At 39.5% G+C, this 27,387-nt stretch overlaps 1 protein-coding gene across 1 annotated transcript in view; it reads right to left on the bottom strand.

Moving 5' to 3' along the window:
• Positions 1-27,387, bottom strand: part of bean1 (brain expressed, associated with NEDD4, 1) — a 52,133-nt gene that overhangs the window by 6,120 nt on the left and 18,626 nt on the right. The window contains exons 3-4 of the mRNA XM_074675794.1: positions 11,180-11,383; positions 9,175-9,316 (exon numbers count right to left, since the gene is read on the bottom strand). Coding sequence (XP_074531895.1) covers positions 9,175-9,316; positions 11,180-11,383 — 346 coding nt within the window. The remainder of the gene's footprint in view (positions 1-9,174; positions 9,317-11,179; positions 11,384-27,387) is intronic.

The following is a 27,387-nucleotide window of genomic DNA, read 5'->3' as shown; positions in this document are numbered from 1 at the left end:
TACCACCATTTTTGAACTACTACATACACACTAAACCTAAAGGCTGACATTTAGTCCTAAATAAAAAAAATGAATCACTTGACAGTCCTTGCTAAAGGGTAAACAAAGGAGTTGATCCATGTCCCGTCATCAGCCAAGTTATAAAATACAAGTCTAACACCACAGCCCTGTCAGATTGTGTCTTTTACCTAGCTTTTTCCTTTTTTCTGTTATCTTTTCTTTTGTTCCTGTTCTCACTCTGTCTTCTTCTGCACCCTCTGTGAGCGTGTGCCCACTTGCTAGCTATTTTAAAGCAGTGTTAGAGAATCTGAGTGTGCATCTGTGGTTTCCTGTAAGAGAGGAGAGCTATTTCAGCCTTGATGTGAAGACAGTGCTCAGTCAGAAAGACCTAATGTCCACTGCACCCACTGCTTGGCATATTACACACACACACACACACACACACACACACACACACACACACACACACACACACACACACACACACACACACACACACACACACACACACACACACACACACACACACAGAAAGAGAGAGTGAGACACTGAAATAGTACTGGAACAGAGCGCCTATTCTGTTTGTTTTATCATCAGAAGGTATTTCCAGAAACTTTCACTATAGCACAGCAATATTTTTGCATGGTCACGGTTGGCTGTTTGATGAAAATGGTGTGGGGATCTTTTTTTGTTTTTTATTTTTAGTTAAAACTTCCACACCTAGATTGAAAAACCCTTATGAAATTGCAGCTATAACAAATAAACAACAACATGGAGACATGTAGCCACAAGGGGATCTGGATGCTAGTTTTTGCTCACCTCAAAGAGGCAGCTTCAGCTGGACAAAAAAAGGAAATCTGCTAATATCTTTACGTATCACTTCTATATGCCTCCACCAAGGGGCAACATCTGGTTTAGAAAGATAAGCAGAAGTGCTAAAAGTTGCTGTTCATCAAGGACCCGCTTGAGGATGGCTGCAGACAGACTGGAAGTCACGTACACACCGAGCCAAAAAAAAAACAAATCAGATTTTTACGGCATTAAAAAGCATATGAACAGCCAGGTTTAAAAAGCAGTTTGGGTCTGAAGCACTGATTTCTTCATTTCACGGCATCAGGAACAGACGGGTGACGTCACGATGACTACATCGATGCTTTACACTGTCTATGACTTGGGATGGGTACCTTTTACATTTCAAATGATATGGTACCTATGTCTGGTACCTGGCAATCAGTATTGGTACTCAACTGGACCAATTTTTCAATACTTTTTGTGTCTTTTTGGTAAAAAATATCAATTTGTTGAATAATAGAACATATTTGACTCTTCCAGTCCCTCACACACACAAGGATGCATTCAGGTACCTAAACATGGTAGCTTTTGATTTTATGTGAATCGTTAACCGGTACTTTTGACAGAATTCGATCAGTACCTATAAAAGTGCCATCCCTATCTATGACCTCCACTGATGCACCAAACTGGTGTAAATGGTGAGTGAAAGTAAAAGTATTATTCCACTTATTTTCTATTGCTCTGGGGAATCTGACCTCGAGCTATCATGCCACAGCATGTTGAGGTGAAAATTGGACACAGGATATGTGTGTACTCGGCAGAATGAGGGTGTTTTCAGAGGTGTTGTAACACTCTGTAAGTCCCTGTGTCTTCAGTCTCTTAGAACTTATAAGCTTTGCTGTTCCCTTGTGGCCTTCTGCTGTGCGGGTTTCTGAAAAAAAAAGAAAGAAAACTCGCACTACATAACAAATGTGGTGTTAAACACTAATGTGTGTTCTGCTAACAGGCTCCAGTGTTACCTCACTGTGCCTGAGTGAAAACAATTTGTGCCCTCTGGGGCTCATGCTGGGAGTTGCACAAGTGCTTCTGTTGATCCATCCCTCTGTGTGTTTGTCTGCTGCCTGTTTCTGTTCAAGATTCAGCCACTCTGTGGACAATGCAGTGTAAATTAAGCATTTTAATCAATAATTCAGCTCAGGAAATAGTTTCAAAGTGGCAGATGAAATTATTTTTCCAGCAATCTTGAGGCTTTTATATTTTTGTTCAGCTATACCTATCTGCTACTGTAACACCTTAATTTCCCTGTTTGGGGTCCACAGGCCTGATATCATCCTTTGACCTCCCCTTTACTGTATTTAATCTGATTTAGGAGCAGACTAAGTCTGGACACTCCTAAGTACACTAACTGGGGATGAGAAAAACATCTGGACTTAACAAATATTTCATACAGAAGCGTATTGCATTCACTTGAAAAAAAAAAAAAACAACTCAGGTTTTTCAGAGTAATTTATTTTTCGGTTTGTTTTTTGTGGTAATTAATTTTGTTTTTCTGATTAATATTTTTTTTATTGGTTTGTTTTTTGTTATAATTATTTCTGTTTTTATAATTAATTATTTTTCTGTTTTTAGATTACTTTTTTCCTGTTTTTAGGAGTAATTTTTTTTCCTGAAGTATCGAGCTAATTCGAAACCCCGCGAGAACCTCCAACCTGCAGACCACTCCCGTGGATGTGTGGTGGCTCTTGTGTCCCGCACGGATCAGAGATCCTGTTTGGCACATATATGCCTGAGATGGTAAAAAGCCGCTGATGTTATTGATTTGATGTGGCTGTTAAAGTTCAGGTCTGAGTCCAATATCACCCCTAGATTTCTAACCTGTTTACTCACATTTAGAGAGTCTGGAGTGATTATTCCTGGGGAAAAGGCTCAAGCTCCTGTGACAAACATCCTGTTTCTTTTGATTTTGGAGCCCCCTATGGATAAAGTGATATCTCTTTTCCTATACCTGATCTTTTCCTCTATATGTGTAGGTTCTGCTTTTTGACAGTCAATCTCATCACGCAATAAATGCATTACATATTGTGAGCCCTTATAAGGAGTGAAAAGGCTGTTTCCTCAGCCTGCTGTTATTCATCTCGTCTGACACCTACCCCCTCACCGTACAGGTATAAAAGAACTCAACTCAGCTGTCTGTCATTTTTCTGACAGTTTCATTTGCTTATGTCAGTCATAAAATCCCATCGCTGTTTATTTCAGTTTGTTTAATTACCAGCAAAAACTCCTCACTGCAGTTTTAAAATTAGGTAATGTCTGCAATAAAAATTAAGTATACGGGTAAATTGATGATAACACATTTGGGATTAAGGAAGGAGTTGTGAGTGTTTTGGTATCAGTATGTTCATAACTATTGACATAAAGTTATAACAAACAAAGACAACTTAGAAGTGAAGACAAAACATTAGACATTCCTCCGAGTGAATGGTATGAGTCATAAAACTTGTTCCAAAATATGTCACATCATGGGTATCTGATTCTGTTTAAACAGCACTTTGGTTTCACTTTTATAATGAAAGAGTGAGTGATAATGGAAAAGTTCATCACTTACTCATAAAGCTTTAAGGAGTAGAAGTCCATGTTTCCAGTACTAGTAATAGTGCTTCTATTGGGCTACCATTTCCTTATCCATCCGTCCCTTTAAAGCAGATCCACCTTATCATTTTCACCAAAAATGTTATTTTGCCCTAAGGGTGAGCTCATCGGTTCACCAGAAGATGTGAAGGCCTGTGTGTCTGGCAAAGGTCTCACTTTGAGCTGAAAATACTCTGATTGTCCATTAGTGAGTACAAGAGATGGAGATACTGTTTTCTGGTGATGGTTGGGGCACTAACTTGTGAAATGTTCCTTCAGTTCTTGTGGGTATATCTTTAGTAACATGGAATAATGCTTTGAGGGATTGAAGGGTGTTGAATAATGGAATATAATAACTGAATCTTTAACAACTTCACTAAATTAGTTGAAAGGAGATCGAAGACGTTTATCTGAAAACATTAAAGATGTTTTGATAAAGAGTGGTTCCTGTGGCTTGATATCCTGAGTCTGAGTCAGCTGCACGGAGGTCAGGGGACAGGGAGGACCTCTGGCATGTGTTCATGAACTGGTTGTGACGCTCGACAGAGCTGGACACTGGACAACTGTAGCTTCAACATGGACCATATGGTCTCTGTGTGTGTGAGCATGTACAAAGCTAGCATGGCCCTTCACTGCTGCAAGAGGTACTTTCCTGTGGAGCAAGTGAACCTTATAGACGCTGCATTCACAGGCCTGTGTGTGTGTCTGTGTGTGTGGTTGTCCACATTGGGCTGAGGGTTGTATAATTTATTTGCACAAAATGTCTGTGTCATCCATCACAGTTTGATATGAACACTTGCAATCAGAACAGACCAGAAAAGTCTTGTTCCTGAAGTTTTATGATGAATCCCCCCCTATCTTTCTAACTCCTTCACTTGTACTAGTAGTACTTGTAAAGTCTTTGTTTTCTGGTGCTAGTTTTTTTTTTCCTGAGTTTTCACTGTTTCCTGACTCAGTGTTAAAACTCGATAGGACTTCCTGTCTTGGTCAACAATAACGACCATTTGTGTCATGCAGTATGACAAAGCAGCAAGGAAGACAAACTAATTATTCCTGACACCTCAGTTGCCATCAGTCAGAGGCTTCTGAGCAGGTCAGCTATTAGATAATTTGTGCAAAAAACAGAGAAACACCAGCTCTGCAACTTGTTATGTAATGCTTTAAATAGGACTGTCAAACAATTTACTTTTTGAAATCACAGTCAACAGCTGAATTTCAGTGCTAAAACTAAATTAATCCCCATTTTATCTCATGTTTAAACTCCATTGTTTTGTATTTTAAAACAGTCCATAGGTAAAACAATAACAATACAAAGAAATCTATACCAGTGTCGACACAGATTCTCAGAATTACTGTTAGTGTTCCTCTTACTGTAACACCTTAACAATGACAGGGTGCGCTTGTCCATGACTGAAAAATCTGTCTTAAAAATAACAACATATTTCTATAAACTATAGAGTGTGTGCGTGTGTGTGTGTATGTGTGTGTGTGTGTGTGTGTGTGTGTATGTGTGTGTGTTCCAAAGCACGCCCAGCTTCTCCCTGAGAGGAAGAAGAGGCTTTCAGTCTCCACAGGTGAAATGCTGATCCATGTGTGTGAGTCTTTGTGTGTGTGTTTGTGTCGGAAGTGTTGCATTCACAGTCTCTGTAGGTGAGCTGTTGATCTGAGTTCTCTGAGTTTCCCTCGACCATCTGTGGCCCACACATTCATACACACACACACACACACACTGCAGGATCATCACATGACTGCATCGACTTGCTAACTGACAGCATACAAAACAATGACTTGCCAGAATATGGAAAAACAAACGGCTCTTCGTAAAAGTGTGTCTGTTTGTATGCATGTTTAGGAACCAATATGTGTGTATGTACGAGATTGTGTGTGTGTGTGTGTGTGTGTGTGTGTGTGTGTGTGTGTGTGAGTGACTGTTTTGGCGGCTGTCCGGCTCACGCACAGGCTGTCCAGAACGCAATGCTTCCCTGCCATCGTGCTGACGTAGCTAACTCAGTCTCCCCTCTGTTTCTCTCCTCGTGTTGTTCTGTCTTTACGTTAGCTCCTCTCACAGTTCAGTTGAGGACAAACATTATGAACAGATTCATCAGTGGTCTGATGGGGGCTGTAATGTTGAAACTGGACATATTCTTGGCCCTTGATTAAACCCTGCAGCACCCAGCCTCAGCAAAGCTACACCCTCTTGCTGACGAGTTGTATCCCCTACACAGATCATGTATCTTTCAGGGTAAAGCACTTTGTCTATGTTAAAAACAGCATCAACAACAGGACAGAGGCTTTAGTTTAGTCCCTAGATCATAGCTACAGCATGGCTCTTAATGCCTCAGGTATAACATGATGGATGGGAGCGTGCAGCAGCGTAGTCAGCATGAATCTAGATCCAAGTGGAACGTTTCCAACGCTGTGCTGAGACCCCGGAGGACTGTGAGAATTTGATCTGTGTAAAAGTCTGATTTAGTTTCGGCATAAAGCATGTTGGATGACTGGCAATAGGAGTCCTTGTTTGGCAGCTTTGAGAATATGAAACTGGGCGTGACTGATTTGTTAGAAAATGTAATAAAGCTTTATATTGATGGCAAATGGCGCAAGAATGAAGAATTAGCTGTGCCAGCTGTTTATTGCCTCCAAACAACACCTAATCTTGGGACTCAGTCACACTGGCAAACTGTACCATGCTTTAGCACTCTTCAACCCATAAGTCCAGCTCATTTGGTCAGTGTGACCGCATGTGTGCCAGGCTTGAGCACAATTCACTTCTCTGCTTTGACAGACTTCGGAGAGTTGGGGTTCAGCACGGTTCACTTCATGCACGGGCACAAGGACACAGACATGAGGTATGAGCCATGATGTATGACCGCTGTGACCGCGCTTCGCATCAGTCGTTTTGAACAATAGCAGCGGTGTTAAAGGGCTGTGTCGCACAAAAATGATTTAACATAAGCCAAAAAATCACGAAAGTTGTCGCAGTGTTTTTTGTGTCTCATTATGCTGACTTTGATGAGATTGTGCTTAGTGTAAACTAGAGATGCACCGATACCCATCCTGGTATCGGCCCCTTTCCCACCGATACCGATCCAGCTTTGAGGGGCACCAATACACCGATACCCGATCCATAGTGCCGATCCAGGCAAACAGCTCCATGCCTTTTTTCACTGGCACTCTCGGCTACTTGATTTAAAGCGTTACCTTTGAAGCACTTTTTTTGCTGCATAACCAGTCTACAGGGTATAAAAGTTTACATTTGAAAAGAATTTCTGTGCATTCTGAAGCTTTGTTTTTACCAAAAAAGTGCTAAACATTTGAATATTCTATAGCATCTTTGAGCTTTTGAAAAGCACTCTATAAAGAAAATGTATTATTATTATTAATAATATTATTATTATTTTCTATTTTTATTATTAATATTATTATTCTTATAGTTTAAAAAAATATTTACTTCAGTTTTTCCATCTATTCATTTTTTTGCCTTTTATCCAAAACATTGCCAGTCTTATCCCTCAGTAGGGCATCCAGGTTATCATTAAACACTGGTATCAGATCAGTATGGACTAATACCCAAAGCCCAGGCATCGGTATCGGTATCGGAACCAGAAAAGTTGGATCAGTGCATCCCTACATACCATGCCATTACATATTGCACTCAGGTTGTTGCAACACTATTTAATAAATGGCTCGAAATTGAGAATGTTTTGTTTGTTTAATGTTTTACTATGTTGCCTACTGTATCGGCTATTGGCACAATTAAATTGTAATAGATCGGATCGGATCGGCCCATCTCTAGTGTAAACGGATGCTTCACAATGACGCAGGCGGTCCGTGCGCGTGCTTAAAGTCTGGCTCATATTGGAGTTGTGCGATTGCTGGCAATACACTTCAGTGGGGGAAAGGGGGGTCAATCGTGCTTAAATACAGCAAGGTTTGGATAGCCAGTGTGAAAGCGCCCCTAATGTTTGAGGTGGAAATACAGTTTCATGGTGGTGTATGCTACTTTTTCCCACTACATTTTGTTGTGTGACAAATAAGCCACTCTGTTTGTAAATTTGTAAATCTGACTTAAACTAGAGCCTCACCAGTCATTAACCTCACTGTGAGTCATTCATTTGCATCTTTAGCTGCGTGTCTACCAAGCAGTCTGGGTCAGTTCAGTTTGGTTTGGCACGATTTGGTACAGTTCAGCCCTCTCGTGGTGGGTGGCGTGTAAGCTGGATGCTGCAAGCTCCAGCTGTTAAACAATAGCGCGGCGCCGTAACATCGCTGCACAGTTTACCCCGCTAATAAATCCAACGAAGAAGAAAAATGCAACACAGTAAACAAAGAGCATAGATGGAAGACATACAGCATTTTGTCCTCTCTGTGATTGTCATGTAGCTCTTTGATACAAAGTGTAATCAAGCTTTGTTTCAGAGAAGTCTGTGTGCCACCAGGAGAAATGCAGCCGCTGTCGGGATAAGTGACGATTAATTTGACCAATCAATGGTCTACAGTGTGTAGCTCCACCTTCTCCACCTACCCATACGACAGGGTCCCAAAAAAGTGGGACGGCTCGTCACAGTTTTTGAGGATCTGTCCCGGGATAAGTCAGTGGAAACACCACAAAATGCGTGCCATACCGAGATGAACCGAACCGGTCTGCTTGGAATGAAGACATGAAGACATGTCAAAAAATCCAGTACAATTCCTAGAGTCAGCAATGACCTTTCTTTAAATGAACGAAAAGATGTATAACGGCAATGAGTGAATGTTTCTAAGTCAGAGCAAGGATAAAGACACACACACACACACACACACACACACACACACACACACACACACACACACACACACACACACACACACACACACACACATACTGCAGGGGAGGGATGTATGTGAATTATTGAAGTTGCCAATTAGACTAGCTGACATTTAGATCAAAAACACCATGACACTGGCCTTTAGAAAGCGCTTTCTTTCTTGAATTCTCGCTCACACACAATTACACACACACCCTCTCTCTGTGTGTCTGTGTGTGTGTATGTGTCTCTCTCTTCTTTCTAGCACACACATAAGGCGCACCAACACTCATTCTTGCACCATTAAAAAGGGCACCAAAGCTAGCAGTACTCCTCAATAAGTGAATTACCACAGAGGAAGGGTCACACCATGTGGACTGGGAGCAGTGGGGGACGGTGACTGAATGGTCAGACGGACTTTTTATTGACATTTTCTTATTGCTTTTATTAAAAATATTGTAGCTCATGTTGGTTGAGGATAGCTGGGAGTTGCTGAATAAGTTTCCAGTATCCATAATGTCTGCTCTGAAGACCGTGGCCTAATCCCAGAAACTTGATTAAAATCTCTTTATGAATTTTTTTTTAAATGTAACTCCAGTCCTGCTCCTAAAGATGCGTTCAGAAGCTGAAATCTTAAAATTAGATCTGCGCTAAACAACATAGACAAAGACAGACACAGATGAGATGGTATATTTCTCGTATGTCTCGGGACGTATATTTCTCATGCACATGGATAATACAAAGTCATGCCCATTTCAAACTGTTGGTAATGTCTGGACAAACAAATCTGATCTGAACAAACGCATAAGACAGTTCCTTTACTGTTGCTAAAATTAAAAAACCAAATCTTATTCCCTGCAGCAAAGTCAAAATCACTTCAAAGATGGAAATAAATGCCAAACATTTAACTTGATTTCTTCTTTACCATGAACACATATAGTAACCTTTGATTCTAACATGCACTTACCGTGGCGGTGAGTCGGGGTACAAGTTGTTCACCTGCGACAGAGTCTCTCTGAATGACTCAAAGTCCAAACCAGGAGGAAAGTCTTCTAAGCAGGTAGATCTCAGTTCTCCTACTGAGCCTCCATAGGAAAAACCATCCAGACCTGCAGAGCCAAAGATATAAAGCCACCATTTGAAACTTTTATTGTTTAACTCCTTGCTGCCTGATCTAATTTACAATTATACTTAAAAATTTTAAAATGCTATTGTGTTATTACAGATGCTAATTTGAGTGGAGATCTTAAATTTAAATATAGCACATGCCATTGACTCTCAAGTTTGAAGAGACCACTGTGGAATAACTGCTGCATGTGGGCTGTAATGAACATTATCGCAAACAGTTAAACTCGTGTTTTAGCCTGTAGCTCGTGCTCCATCAGTCGCCAGTCTGCCTTCGGTGCAAGGTTATAATAGTTTTGGATTTGTCATTATAGTTTAGATTCAGTTTTGACTTTTTTTCCATTATAGTTCAGTTTTAATTAGTTTTAGAGCGGGCGTTCTAGTTTTTATTTAGTTTTGATTTTTTCAACAAGGCTTAGTTGTAGTTTAGTTTTAGTTTAGTTTTAGTTTAGTTTTAGTTTTTCATACCTTATTAACCAGGTGCAGGATTCAAAAAGGTCAGAGTAAATATTTTGTCATACTGTTTATTTTCAAGTCCAACATAGTGCTCACTGCTCAGTCAATACTGATACTGAACTGTTGGCTGCTGCCTTAAACACATGAAAATAATATAAACTTAGTATAAAAAATATAAACATAAATTATGTAAAAATAATGTTGACATAAATTACATAAAAATATTATAAACATAAATTATATAAAACAATATAATATGAGCTTTAATAATTAGAAACTTGGACTCTGTAACAATACAAGCAGACTCAAATACAACTAAAGTCAGACTCACATGAAATTAAACTATTACAGATGCTCTGATTCATTGCTCCACTACGTTTCGTTGCAGCACAGCACACAGCCAGTCAGTACAGTAAACAAGCATGCCCCAGTACGTTGCTATGGTGCTGTACGGCGCTGACAACTGCTGAAAACTGTTGTCAAATTGGTTGGGAAAATGTGTCAGATTAATTTAAATCCTAAAGGCTATTAATATTGTCAAAAACTATAACTAATGGAATTTTGTCTATCATTTTAGTTAGTTTCAGTTAGTTTTGTGAACACAAGATACAATTTTAGTTTACTTATCATTTTTGTTTTCTTTTCTAGTTTTTATTAGTACTAGAGAGTTAATTAGAGAATTACTAGAGTTAACATGCAATGTATTTTAAATTTTAATTTTTTAGTTTTGTTTTAGTTAACTATTATAACCCTACTTTAGTGCCTACAAAATAAATCCTAGAAATCCTCTTCAGCTGAGGAAAACAGAGATCTCTGTTCTCACTGCTAATATTTTTCAGCAGGCGTGGTGGTGTCGTAGGGACTTCTACAGCCTGACCAGGAAACTGAGAAACAGCATTTAGAAATAACCAATTTTGGTGATAATCTCATTTTTAACTGTGGATTACAATCAGGCATATAGATGACTTTTCAAGATCATGGAAAGTCTTTGCAGCCCCTTTCAAGTCATGAATATAACTACAGTAATGAAGACATTTTTTTTTTTGATCTGTTTGCATATTATAGTCAAAAGTAAACCAGAGACCAAAATCCTACTTGACGTAATTTGGATCAAGTTATGCAGGAGTATGTGGGTGAAGTGACATTTTCTTAGTGAAGCACCAAAGTGCAGAATAATTTGAATGAGGGGGCTTGGAGACTGATCTTCTGATGACTGTATGCAGTATAACTTCAGACTGTAGTTAAGTTATGAGCTGCTGAGGTTTTATTTCTTGGATGCCTGAATACAGTACACTCCTAGGTGATAATGCAGCTAGCTGACTTTTAAAAACAGATATGTTAACAAGCTCAAGTTTTCAGCCAGAGAATAATAAATCTATCTGCAGACTGACCATAGCTTGCCCTGAGGTGTGGGTTTCTCAGCCGACTGTCCTTGCGCAGGCTGCCAACAATGATGGTGATGCAGGAGAGGAAGAGGACCAGACCTATAACGATCCCTGCCACCACCAACGGAGACACCAGGAGAGACGCCTCCCCTCCCGACTCCCTCTCACTCCGGCAGTCTGGGTACTCCCCATGGCTCTGGTTGGAGCTCACTGCAGGGAAACGGAAACAGGTAGAGGTCAGGCATGAGTGTGTTTGCGTATGTGAACTTTTATACTTACAGTGTTTCAAACAATTTTGGGCCAATACAAGGATTGTTTTGTTAAAGACTTTGAGGGGAATGATGCAGATAATAAAAATAAATCCTTTGCATACAGAACAGGGTCAATTGGACTCTATGGTTAAATAACACACTCCATAAACAAAGTTTTTATGATCCTCTGCAAGAGTTTGGTAGCCCTTTAGCCCATTTCACCTGCTCTCCAAGTTTCCTTATCTGCTGTTTATCAACGGCTTGTGTTTTATGTCAGGGGATAAGTACAACTTTTTTTGTGGAGCATATTAAGCAAACTGATACTGTACATCTACCAAACACACAGTAACTTCAACGTTTACATAATTCTTTGATTGTCTCAGCTTAGTCCAGTTCAACATTCACTCTACTCTGGTTTCAGTCACCGTCAAATCCTGAAGGAATGATCTGCATCCTCGGCTGCTGTAAAGCTGATTATGATGCGTTTTACCTCTGAAGTGTACGGTAAATTAATTAAAGCTATTTTTAGGAGAACATAAGTGTGACAGGAGCACAGGGACAACTTCTCTAGTGGTCTAATTTTATGTTTGCTTTAACAACAAGCATTATACATCACTCACTGGATATCATAGAAGTTCAGCCACAATGTCCATCAAAGAACCCTGTGAACATTTTTTAATCTGTGATAAGCAGTATAAATACTCGAATGCCCTAAAATTTTGGGCCTCCAGAAATGATTTATCCATAGATAAAGCACATGATAATTGAAACACTCGTCTGTCTGTCAAGCCACATGACAGAAGTGCACCAGGGGGTGATGTTCAGTGTTATATAACCACTTTCTTGCCCTACATGTACACTGTCATCAAGGACTATTTCTCCATACCAGTGTGTGACAGATAATTAGAATTGAAGTCTACACACACACACTCTTTCTCTCTCTCAGTAATCATCATCATTAGATTACAGCACAATCCTGTTCCTCTCCATCATTTCTGTTAATGTCTCATCTGTCTGTTTGCTCTGCCTGAACATCCTCCTCCAGTTTGTTTCTCCATATCTTTGTGTCTCCATGTCAGTCACCCTGGATCTGTCAGTCTGTGTGCCAGCAGAGACATGACACAGGGGCATACAGCACTTTTTTAAATTTCCATTTGTGTCATTAAATGAGATGCATACTGTATCATGACACACATTTCTCAGAAGCACAAACAGCTCAGAGCTGCCTTGAGTCTGTATTTGTAGCTGAAGATGTAGTTTCAGTCTAAACTTTAGATGCTTCATTTTTCATTTGCTTGCTATTTGCTGTAATTGTTTGTAGTGATAGACTGATTATCGGGGCCGATATTTGGCATTTTGAGGCATAGCGGCATAGCGGCTCTGATGCAGCCACTCCGCTGTCTGCAGTCACTACTCAGTGCCCAGCACTGTCCCACCCACAGTACCTTCTGATTGGTTACAAGCAGAGCCATGGCTTGGGAAACAGCCAATCAGCAGTGTAGTTATTACAGTTATTGCAGTTACATTGAAATCTTGTAAAACTGTATTTACTGTAGAAAACTTTAGCTATTTATTTTTTTAAGTTTTCATTTAACTCTATAAAACATGCTGCTAAGCCTGGGAGCTATTTAATAAACTCATGCTTTAAGGTATTTGAATAAAATTTAGTGTTGGAGTTTGTATTGTTCAAAATTTTGACACCAATATTTTCAGTTTGACTGCAAATTAATATCGGCTCCAAATGTCTGTTATCGCCCTCATTGACTACAAATAATCAGTATCGGTATCGGTCTATCTCTAATTGTATGCCTGTAATTTGCTTTGCAGTTGTGGGAATAAATCAGCACCCTCTGCCGGGAAGAGTTAAAGGGATAGTTCAGTTTTATTGAAGTGGGGTTGTATGAGCTCTATGTGACCACTAAGGACATTAGATACAGTAGAAAGTTGTCTCCTCTCCCTCAGTAAGACACAGACTGTAATCGATGGTGACGAGGAAATAGATGCTAACAGGGAGAGACGGTACCAAATTCAAAGGCTATTTTCTCTGCCTACAAGAACTAAAATCAAAAAGTAATACCACAGTTTAAGAGTACGCTATATAAAATATTTTTTAAGTGCATTAAGTCTTTGGAAATATAAACATTTATCCAGACCTAACTAACTGGTCATGTATCCTTCCGCGCAGCGCTAGTGCGCTCTGTCCCCCCTCCTCCTTTCAGCTGTAGGGAATGTAAACAAACTATGTTTCGGGCGCCGGTTGTAGCCTTGTGTAAGTTTGATCAAGTATGGTAATTCTTTTGTTTGTACTCTAAGGATTGTGAGGCAGTGTAGGAAATTCAAAATGAGTGACTATGACAGCGACGATGAAGTTCCATTCACTGTGGAACCAAAAGGATACCTGTATGAACCGAAGTACACAGAAGAGGAGCTGCTACAGATGGAGACTGAAAGGAATACAGAGGAAACATCCGCGGACTTTCTACTGTATCTAATGTCCTTAGTGGTCACATAGAGCTCATACAACCCCACTTCAAAAAAACTGAACTATCCCTTTAAGGGTTGTGCCCAGGAAGTATTGTCTTTAGTCTTTGAATATGAAGCGTTTGCAGAAGACTGAAAGCTGAGATTCTTCAAGAGTCCACTTAAGGCTTGTTAGAGCCCAAAATGTAACAACTACTCACAATGTATTAAAAAGAAATGTAACAAGTTGTTACATTTCTGGCAAAAAGTTCTTGATAATTCCACTTACCTATCACAATTTGATACTTAACACTTTGTGATTGCATTTAGCAGCAGCAGATAGCTGTTCTAGTGTGATCAACCGTCTTCTTTAGCTTAGTACAAATGCAAACATGGCCATGAAGAAGCAAATACATGCTTCAGTTTCCATCAGAAGAAGCTAGAACGAAGAGTCTATGTGTACTGCATCACATATGCCACAACATCACAGCTTTCCAACCAAATGATCATCTTGTTAGAGAGTACAGATGAGAAATCACTCATATCAAATCAGAAAACAATAGTTGTGCAGCATTGAACTTGAAAATAAATAATCCTGAAAAAATAAATATCAACACTTGTACTCATGGCAGATGTCAGTAGAGAGATGACACATTGGTCCTTGTTTTTTGAATGTTAATATTTAAATTGGTGGATAAAATCCATGCGCAGAACCGTGCGCAACAACATGTCTTCATTTTTGGCCCTTACACCCTTATGTATTCATTTTCCCCGACTGACCCAAAGGCAGGAAAACAGACATATTTCTTCCAGTTTTTCTGTCCTAAGTTTTGTTTCTCTTTCTCATTACCACTGCCCAAATTTGTAGCAGTAGAAACACCTGAAATTACAAAATGATTTACACTCACAATATTACTTTCATTTTGCTCTCTGTGCTACTCGACTGCTCATTTCTGGTTTCTTCCCCCCTGATTGTCTGCGTCTGATTCTGTTGTCTACAGTAATTTGGTTTCACACGGCTTCTCGAGAAGAGGAAAATGTTCTCTCGCTGCAAACAATTCCCAACAGAGTCCTCTCCTCTCTCAGCAACATCTCCTCCCTCACACTCTCCTCTGTCTCTTCTGTCTCTCCCTCTAACATGATTTTCTCTTCATTTCGTTTTGCATCTCTCCCTCATAAACTCAATTTTCTTTTGCTCTCTCCAAGGAGCACAAACATGGAGAAATCTATAATTATATAGATTTAAATTCACATGAACTTGACTCAAGAGTAACACTTAGTCACGGACACACAGAAGCAGCAGAGGAAATCATAATAAACTTAGTGTTCTCATCTAAATGTTGTGGCATTGCTCTGTTTAACCACCACTCAGGCTCAGACTGAAATATGTCCACAGCTGTCTGATTGTTGGCTATAAAATATTTCACAGACAGTTATGGCCACCAGATTATGAATCATGTTGATTTCAATAAAATACAGATTTCTTTTAGCATCATCAAGAGGTTTTAATTTCACAACTTACTGAAGTATTATCTTACCAATCCCTACAGGTATATTATTTCAATTCATTTTCCCATTAGCTTTAGCTCATGCTTACTGTTGATTAGTGTAACAACTGTATGTTATATATTTTCAAGAGTGTAAAGAATGCTGGAATTTTCCCTGTTAAAACTGGGTTTGTCATCATTTCTCCTACCTGTGGTTTAAATGAGGCCACATAAGCACTTAGTCAGAGATGCTGCTGTAAACCAGGTTAGAACTACTTTCAAATCAGGTGTTGACTATATAAATCACATTAAGTCTGAAGAGGATTTATTATGCCTTAACCCCTTTCTGTGTCATATAAATAATAATGTTCATACTTAATACTGCAAAACTTTACAAATATTGCGGTTAGTAGTGCTTGGAGTTGATAAATCAGCCTGAAAAGTGCAGGGACAATTCAGCACAGCGACAGCCCAACAAAATGAGACATTTTCTTACTTGTTTGTTGTATGTTTCTTTTTTTAATCAAGAGATTTTAGTTTAAATATTGTTTATTTCAATACAGCTGATCAAACTTAAGTTATGTTTATTACCTCTTTCTTTCAACTCCTGTAACCTCTAAGTCAGGGTTGTGATCAACAGCATACCTATGTAATGTGATATTTGAAGTGATTTATATGATCAGTCTTAAGTGTTATACATTGAATACCTTCAAATCACACTGTTATGATACCAACCTATAACCTTTGAACTGCTGATTCCATGAAAGGCATTTTACAGCCCATGATATCCGTCCAGTAACAGTGATTTACATGTGGCTCCACTTCAAAGACATGGTTGTCATCGTAGGCTGTAAACTGTGTTGGTACACACACGGCAGTGTGGACTGAAACAAAGCGGACTACTGGGTGGAAATGCGGCTTTTGTGTATTTCATCTGCATGAAAATAAGACCTTTTTTTGACAGTTGAACTTGAAGAAAAAATGCACTTAGCGGGACAAATAAAGTAAAGTAAGTTAGTAAGTTAAGTCTGAATTAAATTTGGAGATCCAACTAGGGATGGGTACCGAATTAGGTACTTTTATAGGTACGGACCGAAATGTGTCTGTAGTACCCAATCAGGCACCGATTCACGTAAAATCAAAAGGTTCCATGTTAAGGTACCTAAATGCATCTTTGTGACTGTGAGGGAGTAGAAGAGTAGACAATTTTCCATGCTGGACATGGACACAGCATTGGAAGGTTGTATAGTGAAGAATAAATATGTTGAATTGAAAAATAATAATATTTTATTATTATACAAATTGAGAATTTGTAACACACATTAACACACAAAAGTACCGTTGAGTGCCAGTACAGATTACCAGGTATCAGCCATGTGTACTGTATCATTTCAAATGTGAAAGGTACCCATCCCTGGTCACAAAACTGCAGGAATAGAGGGTGCTTTCTTTCTTCTGACCAGATCTTATTTTGTTGTTTTTGAGTTTCTTGTAGACAAAAAACCCTCCAGTATTCAATGAGCCAGCCCTCCTGTGAAAACCCTGCACAGAAACACAAAACAAATTTCTCTTTTTGTTCTTTGCACATCAATGTGATTTAAGACAGAGGAGGATAAATGAAGAGATATCAAGAGCAGAGTGATGCTGGAAAAGAAAAGGCAGCCACGCAATAATTTTGAGAGAGTGAGGAGGAAAGTGGAGAGAGAGGGAGGAAGACTGTAATAAATGGTGATAGTGTCATATCTCAAAAGCCTGAGGGGACTGGACCCAGCTGCAGAGAGAAAGCAGAGAAACAAGAGAAATTCTGTTTGCATGTTTGTGTGTGTGCTGTTGACTGACTGTGTCTTGAAATATTATCCCTGCATGCACATTGCTTGAAATAAATCAGTTTAAATGAACAGAAGGAGGCAGGTTAACAAGTATCTTATAAATCTTCAGACACCCAAGACTGTAAATGTTATAAATCTTTGTTCTAAAGCGTCACACGGTGTTCCGTATAGTCCTCGAAAGAAATTTTAGTGCCAGGATTTTTGTTGTATTGTTAAACACTATCTTAGCCGTACTGTACTGTCCCTTTAAAGGGTAAACGTGCTTGAAGCTTAGCGGAGATGACAACATACTGGAAGCTGATATGTACGATTAAACCAAACAGACTCCCTCTAAGACAAAAAAACACTGAAATTACAAATTGGAAGAAACAACGTTTGGGAACTTGGTCTCTTTCCCAGCAACAGGCACATTTTACACGTGCATTAATTTGCTAAATGTGAAACATCCATAAACCAGCTGCACTGGCTTCTGTTCATTAGAAGGTGAATGTTGCTCACAGATCCACCAGCGGGGTCTCTGAAACATGCTGTGTTACAGCCGTGTGTGAAGGGTATATAAAGTGTATATGGTATAAGTTCATACATAATTAAAGAGCAACTGAGGTGATTCCCTTTGACAGCCTGTCACTAAGCTTTACTGCTGAGCATGCACCCACCTCCTGCACTGTACACCACAGTGTTTTACAAAAAGCCCATTCATAGCCCTGCTGACACTAGCTCTTCAATAAGTGTTATTTACTGGATTTAAATGTGCATGAGATTCAGTTTGTTTTCAGTGTTCAGAGGTTGTTCTTTGCTCTCTGCGAACATGCTGCACTTTTACTCCATCCTTCAGGGGAATCATCTCCAAGGAATATCTGCTTAAGCTGACAGACATGACCTGGAACACATTTGTAGGTTTGTTTATCACTGAGGGAAAAATCTCTGGACTGTTTTACATTTTACATGAGCTGGTTGTTGAGCTGTGGCTTGAGAGGTTAAAGGCAAATTATGCCAAGAAGGAAACTGCAGCCAGTGAAACCAAACTACTGAAGGTTTGGAATCTAGCCTCCCAATCCTTTTGAGGCGTACAAAAAACGTCTTGCTTGGCATTTATTATACAGTATTATTCTTCAGAGTCAAGCATCTTTTACTTTTTATGCACAAGTATGTGCAATAGTCTTAAGGATGAACATTCATTGCAGAAGAGGAGGAGATCTTTATTCCAATGATGAAGACATTGGTGATAAAGTTGCCCCAAAATTGATTTTATATTCTGAGTAAGAAGAGACAGCGCTCATAAATTTACATAAAGACACCCAACACATAAATGTGCCTGATTTACCATCTGGTTTTCATTTGCAACACTTGGCAGGTTGATGGCACACCTGTACAAAAACATGACACAACAGCATTTTGGTGCAAACAAATAGAAACAAATCACACAACCAGCTCTCTAGGTTACGACAGTGTGTTTGACAGTTAAAGGATGATAGTCACTGGCCGTTCTTAAACAGTGCTTTTCTAGTCTTGAGACCTCTTCAAAGTGCTTTTACACTACATGTCACATTTAAAACACACTCATACACTGATTGCAGAGGCTGCTAGGTAAAGTGCCCATCAGTATTAACTAATCCCATTCACACACATTCATACAGCGCTGGCTATTATGGCAATTTAGGGTTCAATGTCTCGCCCAAGAACATTTCTGCTGATAGCCTGTGAGGGCTTAGTTTGAGTGGGCTACCCTACTCTACCACCACATAGCTATTCCAGATAACACTCAACACATTAGAGGATTACTGGACTAAAATCAATGCACACAAGGTTTTTGTTCATTATGACCAAACTCGAAAAAGGCGTCATTATTGCAAATCTGAAAAGATGAAATTGTGGTGTTAATGTAAAACTATACATAGGCACCATAAAAACAGGACATAGTGTCCATTGCTGTTGTGATTATTTTCAAGAAGACACTGTTTTCCCAGAGTATGTGAAATACTTTGCTGTGCCATTTAACACCTTAAAGGTAGGGTGTGCAGGAATTCTCATTACTTGTTAGTAACACGACATTCAAACCAGGCTCCTCCTCCTTGGCTCAGTGCCAGCAGCAGCACACCCACAGCCTCCAACCATGACCACATGAATACATTCACCGGCCCAGCAATCACCTGTAGCATCACCTTTCTACGTGGGAGAGAGTCGAGTGCCGTGCACGTGACTTGGCATGTTAGCACAAGCTAATCACAGGGTTATTTGACACATACCTGTTCAGTGGAAAGCCAACTTGCATCACTCTTTGTCCGGAGCTGCTCTCCAAGTTTTTAAAAGCGATTGAAATCTATCTATTTGCCATTTTTTTTTACTTTGGTTGTTTTTTTTACTCCATGCTACATCCACTATTGTAGTCGCTCCTTCTTTGAATCGCTAATCAATATGCAATGTCACTTACACACTGGATGTGCTGTGATTGGCTGATGTAACCACACCTACTCTCTATCCATATATGTCCTGGTTGAATCAAAACGTCAACATACAGACTGAGGAGAGGGTTTAGGCAGACACAGACACTGACACACATGTATGGAGGCTAAGAAGTGACAATTGAACAGTATATTTCAATAATCGAAATGTTAAAGAATACTTCAAGAAAATGCAATATGGCTGACTAAAGTGCCTTTACTTTTTAAAAATGTGATGTGATGTACATTTTTTGCAAGTCCAATGAAAAAAATGGCTCATTGTTATTTTTTTCCAGGTGTAAATTTTTACTTTGGATGCAAGCAACACCTTTTGAAAACATCAGGACAAGGACAACACCAATTTTTTTTTATTTTGGCTTGAAGATTAAATTAAGCTTACACACAGGCCAGGACGGTTGTTGGAAGAACACAAGTATGTTTATACTTTATTATAAATATGTTAACTGTTTATGTTTACAATTTAATATTTAACATATTTGCAGTTATAGGTCTCACCTCTTAGTCATCCTAAAAAGAGCATCCCTTTGGGATGACTTACACAGAAGGAAGGAAAAATGATATTGTGTCAAAGTTGTGTGTGTGTGTGTGTTTGTGTGTGTGTGTGTGTGTGTGTGTGTGTGTGTGTGTGTGTGTGTGTGTGTGTGTGTGTGTGTGTGTGTGTGTGACTACTCAGATAGGGGACTCACTAGCAGTCATTTATTTTTACGTGTCACAAGCTATAAAGGTTAAGAGGCGGTGATATTGACTGCTGCTGCGTACACTGCATCACTTTGTACATTAGCTTCATACATTATACAAAGGCATCAAACAGCCACTCAGATTCAATCTGACAGCTTGTCATTATGAGTTACAACCTGTTTTCATTCAGTATGAAATATACCATACAGTGCTGGCTGTACATTCACAGTCACTGAAGCTGAAGGAGTTACTTCTGGCAGGATGTTCAATAAAAGACGACAACAAACTGGACTTAAGCTAACGACTGCATCAAGGTTGATTTTCAGTTAGGGTCAAAGAGGAATCAAGACCTCGTTTATTCTTCCTCACACAATACAAATTGTAAGCTGCTTCCTGTTTTTGCCAGATCATGCTACAGTAGTTTTTCAGTCAATACCCATTTCTTAACTTTTGAGAAACTAGCTGGATGAGCTAGATTTTTAAAGTCTTATACAAAATGAAACATCAAAAGCGTTCCCCAAGATATACATGAAGATGCACTGTCTCACTGTCCACAGAACACTGACAGTAGTTGCCACATTTGTGCTACTAGCATACTAGCTTTAGCTTGCAGAGCAAAAAGGGCAACAGGCAGAGCACTAACAGGTGGGTAGCTCAGGTTTCAGGAGGTTTTAAAGAGAATTTCATCAGAAAATTAGGGCTCAATTAGGTATGTATTATACAAAAGACTAATCAATGAATACATTAACAATGCAACCAATTCTTTATCCCTCCAACTCAGCGTTCCTCCAGGCTAAGCTTCAGTAGCTGAGAATCATTCAGTGCTGCAAACAAACATTAAACTACAGACTCTTTTTCTGAAAACTGACAGCTGAACCTATATCCCACGCACACACACACATATCCCCCTTGAGACTTTATTTTCTTCAAGGTCAGGCTTCTTCAGGCTCTGTTTTATGGTATTTTACAGTATGGTTTACACACTAGCAGTAAAACAAGCGACCAGTTTTGAGTATCACTTTGTTTCAGAAACCTGTTTACACTGAGTTCAGTCCAACACTAGAACTAATTAGCTAATGGACAACATTCGTCATGTTTGACACCAAGAGCTAATTAAGCCTCTTACACATAACAATCAGCATCAGTGCAGTTAGAGAAGGAGGCTCATTAGGATGCATTAACATCAGTGTAAGTGTTGGAGCACACAGCTAAAGTCTTAGACCAATCAGACTGAGTGATATCAACATCAACTCTACCAAGAGAGAGCATTGTTTAGAAACTAAATAAAGATATTCAAAGACAGGCTTTAGTTGATTATAGAGTATCAGCCAGAAGCTTGCCAGTCAGTTCATGCAGACAACTTGACACATCTCACAATCACATGATAACTAGTCTCCAGTTAGCACTGAAAAACAAATTTGAAAATAATTTTATTAACCAGCAAATCCTCCTTATTCTTTTAGAAAAAACACACATGACTTGTCAGGGGTCTCTGGAGTATTAGTCAATAAAGCCAAGGAAGTAGTAAAACACACAATTTATTTGGTAAGGATGCTATTGTGACATTAAGTGACAGATTTTATCTCCTCCTCGCTTGTTCAGTGTGCTGGAAAACCTCTGTACAGCACGTTCAAAGGACGACATGGTCCTCAAAGAAAACATCTCCTCTGACACGCACATCCTCCTCTCTCTTTCTCTTCCTCTTCCTCTTCCCCCTCTGATCCTTCCTGTTGTTGTATCGAACAGATGCTGCCACTGTTTTGTTTTTGGAGGAGAGAGGGTACACTGGCTATTAAAGCATCATGATGCACTCCTGAATAAGAGGAGGAGATGGAGGAGAAAAAGAGGAAGCCCTTGACACATTCTTAAGGAACACAACTGTTAGACTCCTCTGATCAGTATTTTCTTCTCTGCTTTGAAGTAAGGAATAGTTTATATGTTGGCAGAAGCATGCTCCTATAGGAGTTCTGCTGCTCTCTCCTTCTGCGTGTAACATAATCACATTTAGCTGATTACAACCTAAGAGGGAACCAGAGGAGTGTTATCAGTCACCTTGAGACCCCCTCCAAATGTGAAGACATGTCTGTAATGTGTAACGTTTGTAAATCCTGGTTAGCTATGTCCTGCCAGTCATCCACCAAGCAGAGCTAGCATATCATCACTCTTCATTTTATTGATTGACTCTTAAGTGTGAACAGACCACTGCAGAATAACTGCTGACTGTGGGTTGGAATGAACATCATCACAAACAGCTTAGCCCCTGTGTTAGCCTTTAGCTCGGGCTGTATCACTCTCCCATTCAGCTTTCTTCTGCTTTCCTGTCCTTTTTCTGTCTGACATTCGGCTCCAGTGTCCACCATCATTACAAAATAAATCACAGCAATTGTTTTCAGTGGAGAAAAACACAGATCTCTGTGCTTTATGTCGTCTTACTACTACACTCGGTCAGCTGGCGTGGTGTTGTCATAGAGACCTAGACCTGCTGTAAATCAATCCAGTCCTGCTCCACCCAATTGGGCAGCTAAGTAGCAATTTAAAATTACATGTAACCTGTAATACTGGTGCTGATGATCTCATTTTAAAGTGTGCATTACAATCCTGCATATATCTAGAAGGGAGACTTTTTCAAGATCACTTTCAAACTCCTCACAGCCCCTTTAACGAGCAATTTTTATTTGCCTCATTGGCAGATTTTGTTCATTCTTTTCAACCAATTCAGGCATCATTCAGGCACCTTTAATATCTTTAAATTAGACACATTTCTCAAATGTTATGTGATTGATAACGACATTAAGTCTAAGACCTTTTGTGCTTTAAATAAGACATAAACCCTGATTTAGATTTTTTTTTTTTTTTGTGGTTTCCTTTGGGCATCCAGTGTCACGTGTTAAGCAAACAATGTCTGGAAAGATCTGTAAGGCTTAATCTGTCAGTCCTACCTTTAAAATATGCTTGAAAAAGCAGCATCAAAAAGCAGTACATGAAGATGGTATTCCATTAAAGTAAATGGACTGTTTGTATTAAGTAACATCCCCCTGTGTATAATATAATTCACTATGTGCGTGCTAGCAGTGAGCCAAGTGTGCTTGCATACAGATGACGCCTGACACATCATTGGGCAGTCAGAGAGATGCAACATCGCACAAAGCATAAAGAAACAGGAGGAGTGCCTTCAGCAAGGTAAAGCTAAAAATGAGTCACAAGATATTCTTTTAATGCAGCTGTGTTTGTTTCTGCAAGGCCTGCAGAAGCCTTATGCACATTGCTTTCCTCAGCCAGAGGCACGATGCCGCTTCAAGGCTAACAGCTCATCAACATGATTGACAGCTGCTGTGGTAAGATCTGAGCGCAGAGAGCGAGATGAGCCACACCGCGTGCTGACTCCTGGCAAAATGAGCATACAGAGGATTCAAATTAAAAGTGGTTTCTGATGTTGATAGATGGTATTTACAGGTAAACATTGCTAAACAAGACCAAAGACTGACACTGACTGTCTCCTCAGTTTCTGCTTTACATATGATAGACACAATCAATGGGTGGTTGCTCAACCCTTTTTTTAGATCCAGTATTAGGTTTACTGATATAATAATTTACTGATCAGGCTTTGGATCAGGCTATTAAAGAGATTCTGGATATTTATTGATGTAGAGTCCAGTACACAATGTTAAAGATATGTACATAATAAGAAGGAGGCACACAAATGAAGGAGAAATGGGTCTTTCGTAAGGTATACCAAGGTGTTAATTTATATCTAAATGACCACAAAGACAGGCAAAATGATTGTCAAGAGACAAAAAGCAACATAAGATAACTAGTGCTGGGCAAGTTAACGCATTATTTTCGCGTTAACCCGTCAATCTATTAAAGCCGTTGAATATTTTATCGCCCATTAGTGCATGTTGCTCACATGCTTTTTTTTTTGTAAACGTCTGTTGCTGACCGCGGTGGAACCGGAAGTGAAATTGGCGGAAAAACACGATGAGTAACCAAAACAAGCATGGAGAAGAGGGGCAACGGCACGGAACTTAAAGGCGCTTGCCGCTTAGTGTATCAGTCCGCGCGCGGCGTGCCAGATATAAACAAACGCAGCTAGTCAGCCAGGACGAAGAGACACGATGAGAACTAGAGCCTTATTTAGCTGTGTTTTTGTGTGAAAGTAACGCGCTGAAAATTCTCCAAATAAAGCGTGAATGCAGACCGATATCAGAGTTTTTCGGTGGGAGTCCGTTTATTTGTGTTTTTGGTCAAGTAAAATATGGCCCCGTCTGAGTGCAGAGGAAACCAGCAGAGGAGCAGGGAGGGGGTGTTTGGTGCGAGCGCCCTGGGCATCTGCTGCACAAAAACACTGCTGTAGGGGTAATTTCTGCCCTAAACCTTGTGATAGGACCCAACTTGTTCCATCCCGGAGTATCACTTTAATGCCCTGACAGTGGCAATAAGCTTTAATTTTGTATTTACATTTTGTAAATTTGATTTGCACTAAATATGTGATTTAACTATTACTGTATAACAAGTACTGATTTAGTGTTTGCTTTACAGATGTTATGGCACTTTCACAATGCGATTAATTATGATTAATCAGGGAAATCATGCGATTAATTACAGTTAAAAGTTTTAATCGTTGCCCAGCCCTAAAAATAACATATAAACAAACAAAAGATTCAAAAGAAGCACAAGAACAGCTAAGAGATGAAAAGATGTTAAAAGATATAACACTGAGCAACAAACATAGAAATCAAAGGTAACAACAAAGATATTAGTTAAACTGAAAGTGTGGCGTAAACAACACATTTAACAGCCACAAAAAGAAATATAACAACAAAAAGGGAAGAGACAGAAAGTATGTGAGTAAGTAGTGAAATGATAAAAAAATACAAGCATAGTGCACTGCATACAGGGTGATCAAAAGCTATCCAAGATTTCAAAAAGACACAAAACAACAAAGCTAGACTTGAATATGACTCTGACAGTAACCTTGTTTTAATGCCACACTTAGTGGGTTTTTATGAAATATGTTTGAAAGTTAAAGCTCCAAAAGATGTTTAAAAAAATACATTAAAGGTGATAAGTGCTAGCACTCAGCTGCCAGATTTCTCCAGCAGCAAAACCTTGGAGCTCAGCAGCCGTCACAGCGAATGTAGGTTAAGCTAACATTACCAGTCTGCTGTGGTCGCGCCATTCAGCGCATTCATTCATCCTCACTCACATGTATCAGTATCAAATAAGGATATGTATTTAGATGAGGCATTTTGTAGGTCACAAAACACCACTGTGTGCATGAATATGGGTCAGAATACATCATACATCCCCTTAATCTCTCTCCCTCTCTCCCTCTTTCTCCCATGTGGGATAGATGGCAAAGAGACAGATTATCACACCCTGCTGGCCCACATTCATGCTTTCTCCTCATTTTATCATCATCCCATCCCCTCACTCGTTCAGCTCTTACAATATGATGTTGTTGTTTGGGTTGCTTTTTGGGATCATTCATCATAACAAACTACAACAACTGACACACAAATCAGACCTTATCTGATGGCATCACCACTCATGGATTACAGCTGAAGATAGGCAAATTTTATAACATGGCTTTTTTCCAGTTAATCTCAAAATTTTAGAACAGCTTTGCCAGTGAGTATGAGGAAGAACAGCTGGTGCTACAGGTTATCATTCCTGTTATAAATAGATTAGCCTAACCTAATCTAACCTAACCTTATGAATACAGTAGCTTTAAAAACAAATGTTTAAAAAGCGTTTGGCAGATAAATTCATGGCAGAAAATTTGGGCGAGAACAGAATAAAGGGTTAAGAGAAGTGGACGTAAACAAGTAGAATTTTCAAAATTGAAGTCTTGTTTCAACCATGGGGATCAATACAGTTTTGGGCTAGATCAATTAAGCCTGACCCTATTTGCATTTCTACAGCCAACTGTGCTCTTCTTGGTAGGTGGGGTGTAAGCTGGATACCGATAGCTGCATCAGCTACGTAAAAGCTTGACTGCATATTAGGGCTACACATACTAATAAATCCAATGAAGAAAAATGCAAGAGCCAACAAAGAGTAACAATTGGAGACATCCAGCAATTCGTCTTCTATGTGATTAGCATTGTTTCAGAGAAGACTGTAGAGAAACACAGCTGCTGTCACAGGGGTGGTCGACCAATCAACAGTATTCAGTGTTTCTAGCTCCACCTTCTGGGGTCGGATTGTTATGTCTGGCACCCAAACAGAATGGTACCAGAAAGTGGGAAATGCCACAAAATGCTTGCTGCACCAAGACGAATCAAATTGAACTGTTTGGTGGAAATGGGCTAAAGATACAGCACATAAAATGGGGTGGGGGTTTGTAGGGAGATGACATCAGATGATGTTGGCTTTACTCCTTTACTACCTTAGTTTTTGCTGTGAAGTCAAAGGCCTCTCTTTAACAGTAGACACCAGCAAACCCATTGTTTCTGTCAGGGTGTTGAGTTAAATGCTTACTGCAAAGATCCCTTAAAGTTTATCAATCAAAGTAGGCTTTGAGCAATCAGATTGATCAGATTAAGCAGAAAAACACCTTTTTTCCCACTTTCTTTTCCCTCCAGGTGTATAATCAGAGGTTTAATGTCAGTCATCTAAATGTCTTTGTAACTAGTGGTGAGATGTGTTAGAATCACCTTAAGTTGACAATAATGCTTAAGTGCATCAGACATAATGTTCTTTCAGTACAGGTTACATCATCATCATTGTCATCATCATCATCATCATCATCACACTCAAATTATTCAGCCAAGCCTAGGTTAGGACATGGGAGAGACAGTAATGGAAACAACAAATGCTCCCCAGTCAGAAGTATGAGATTTAAACTTTCAACCACAGACAAGCTAGAGTCTTAAGTACACCAACATGAGCAGGACTGTGATGAATACTGTCAGAACGAGCTGTATTAACACGATGACAACCTCCTGCTCATAACTTGATGAGTCTGAGGAAACGTGAGGCCCTACTTTCAGAGTCTGTATTCATACTGAAATCAAGATCAATAAGTTTCTGCCTTTCTGGTCA

This window comes from Halichoeres trimaculatus, unplaced genomic scaffold (genome assembly GCF_033239565.1).
Source record: "Halichoeres trimaculatus isolate MK-OKI-2021-1 unplaced genomic scaffold, fHalTri1.1 fHalTri1_scaffold_8, whole genome shotgun sequence".
Classification (NCBI taxonomy): domain Eukaryota; kingdom Metazoa; phylum Chordata; class Actinopteri; order Labriformes; family Labridae; genus Halichoeres; species Halichoeres trimaculatus.
The sequence above is the reverse complement of the archived record's forward strand: the minus strand, read 5'-3'. Positions and strand labels throughout refer to the sequence as shown.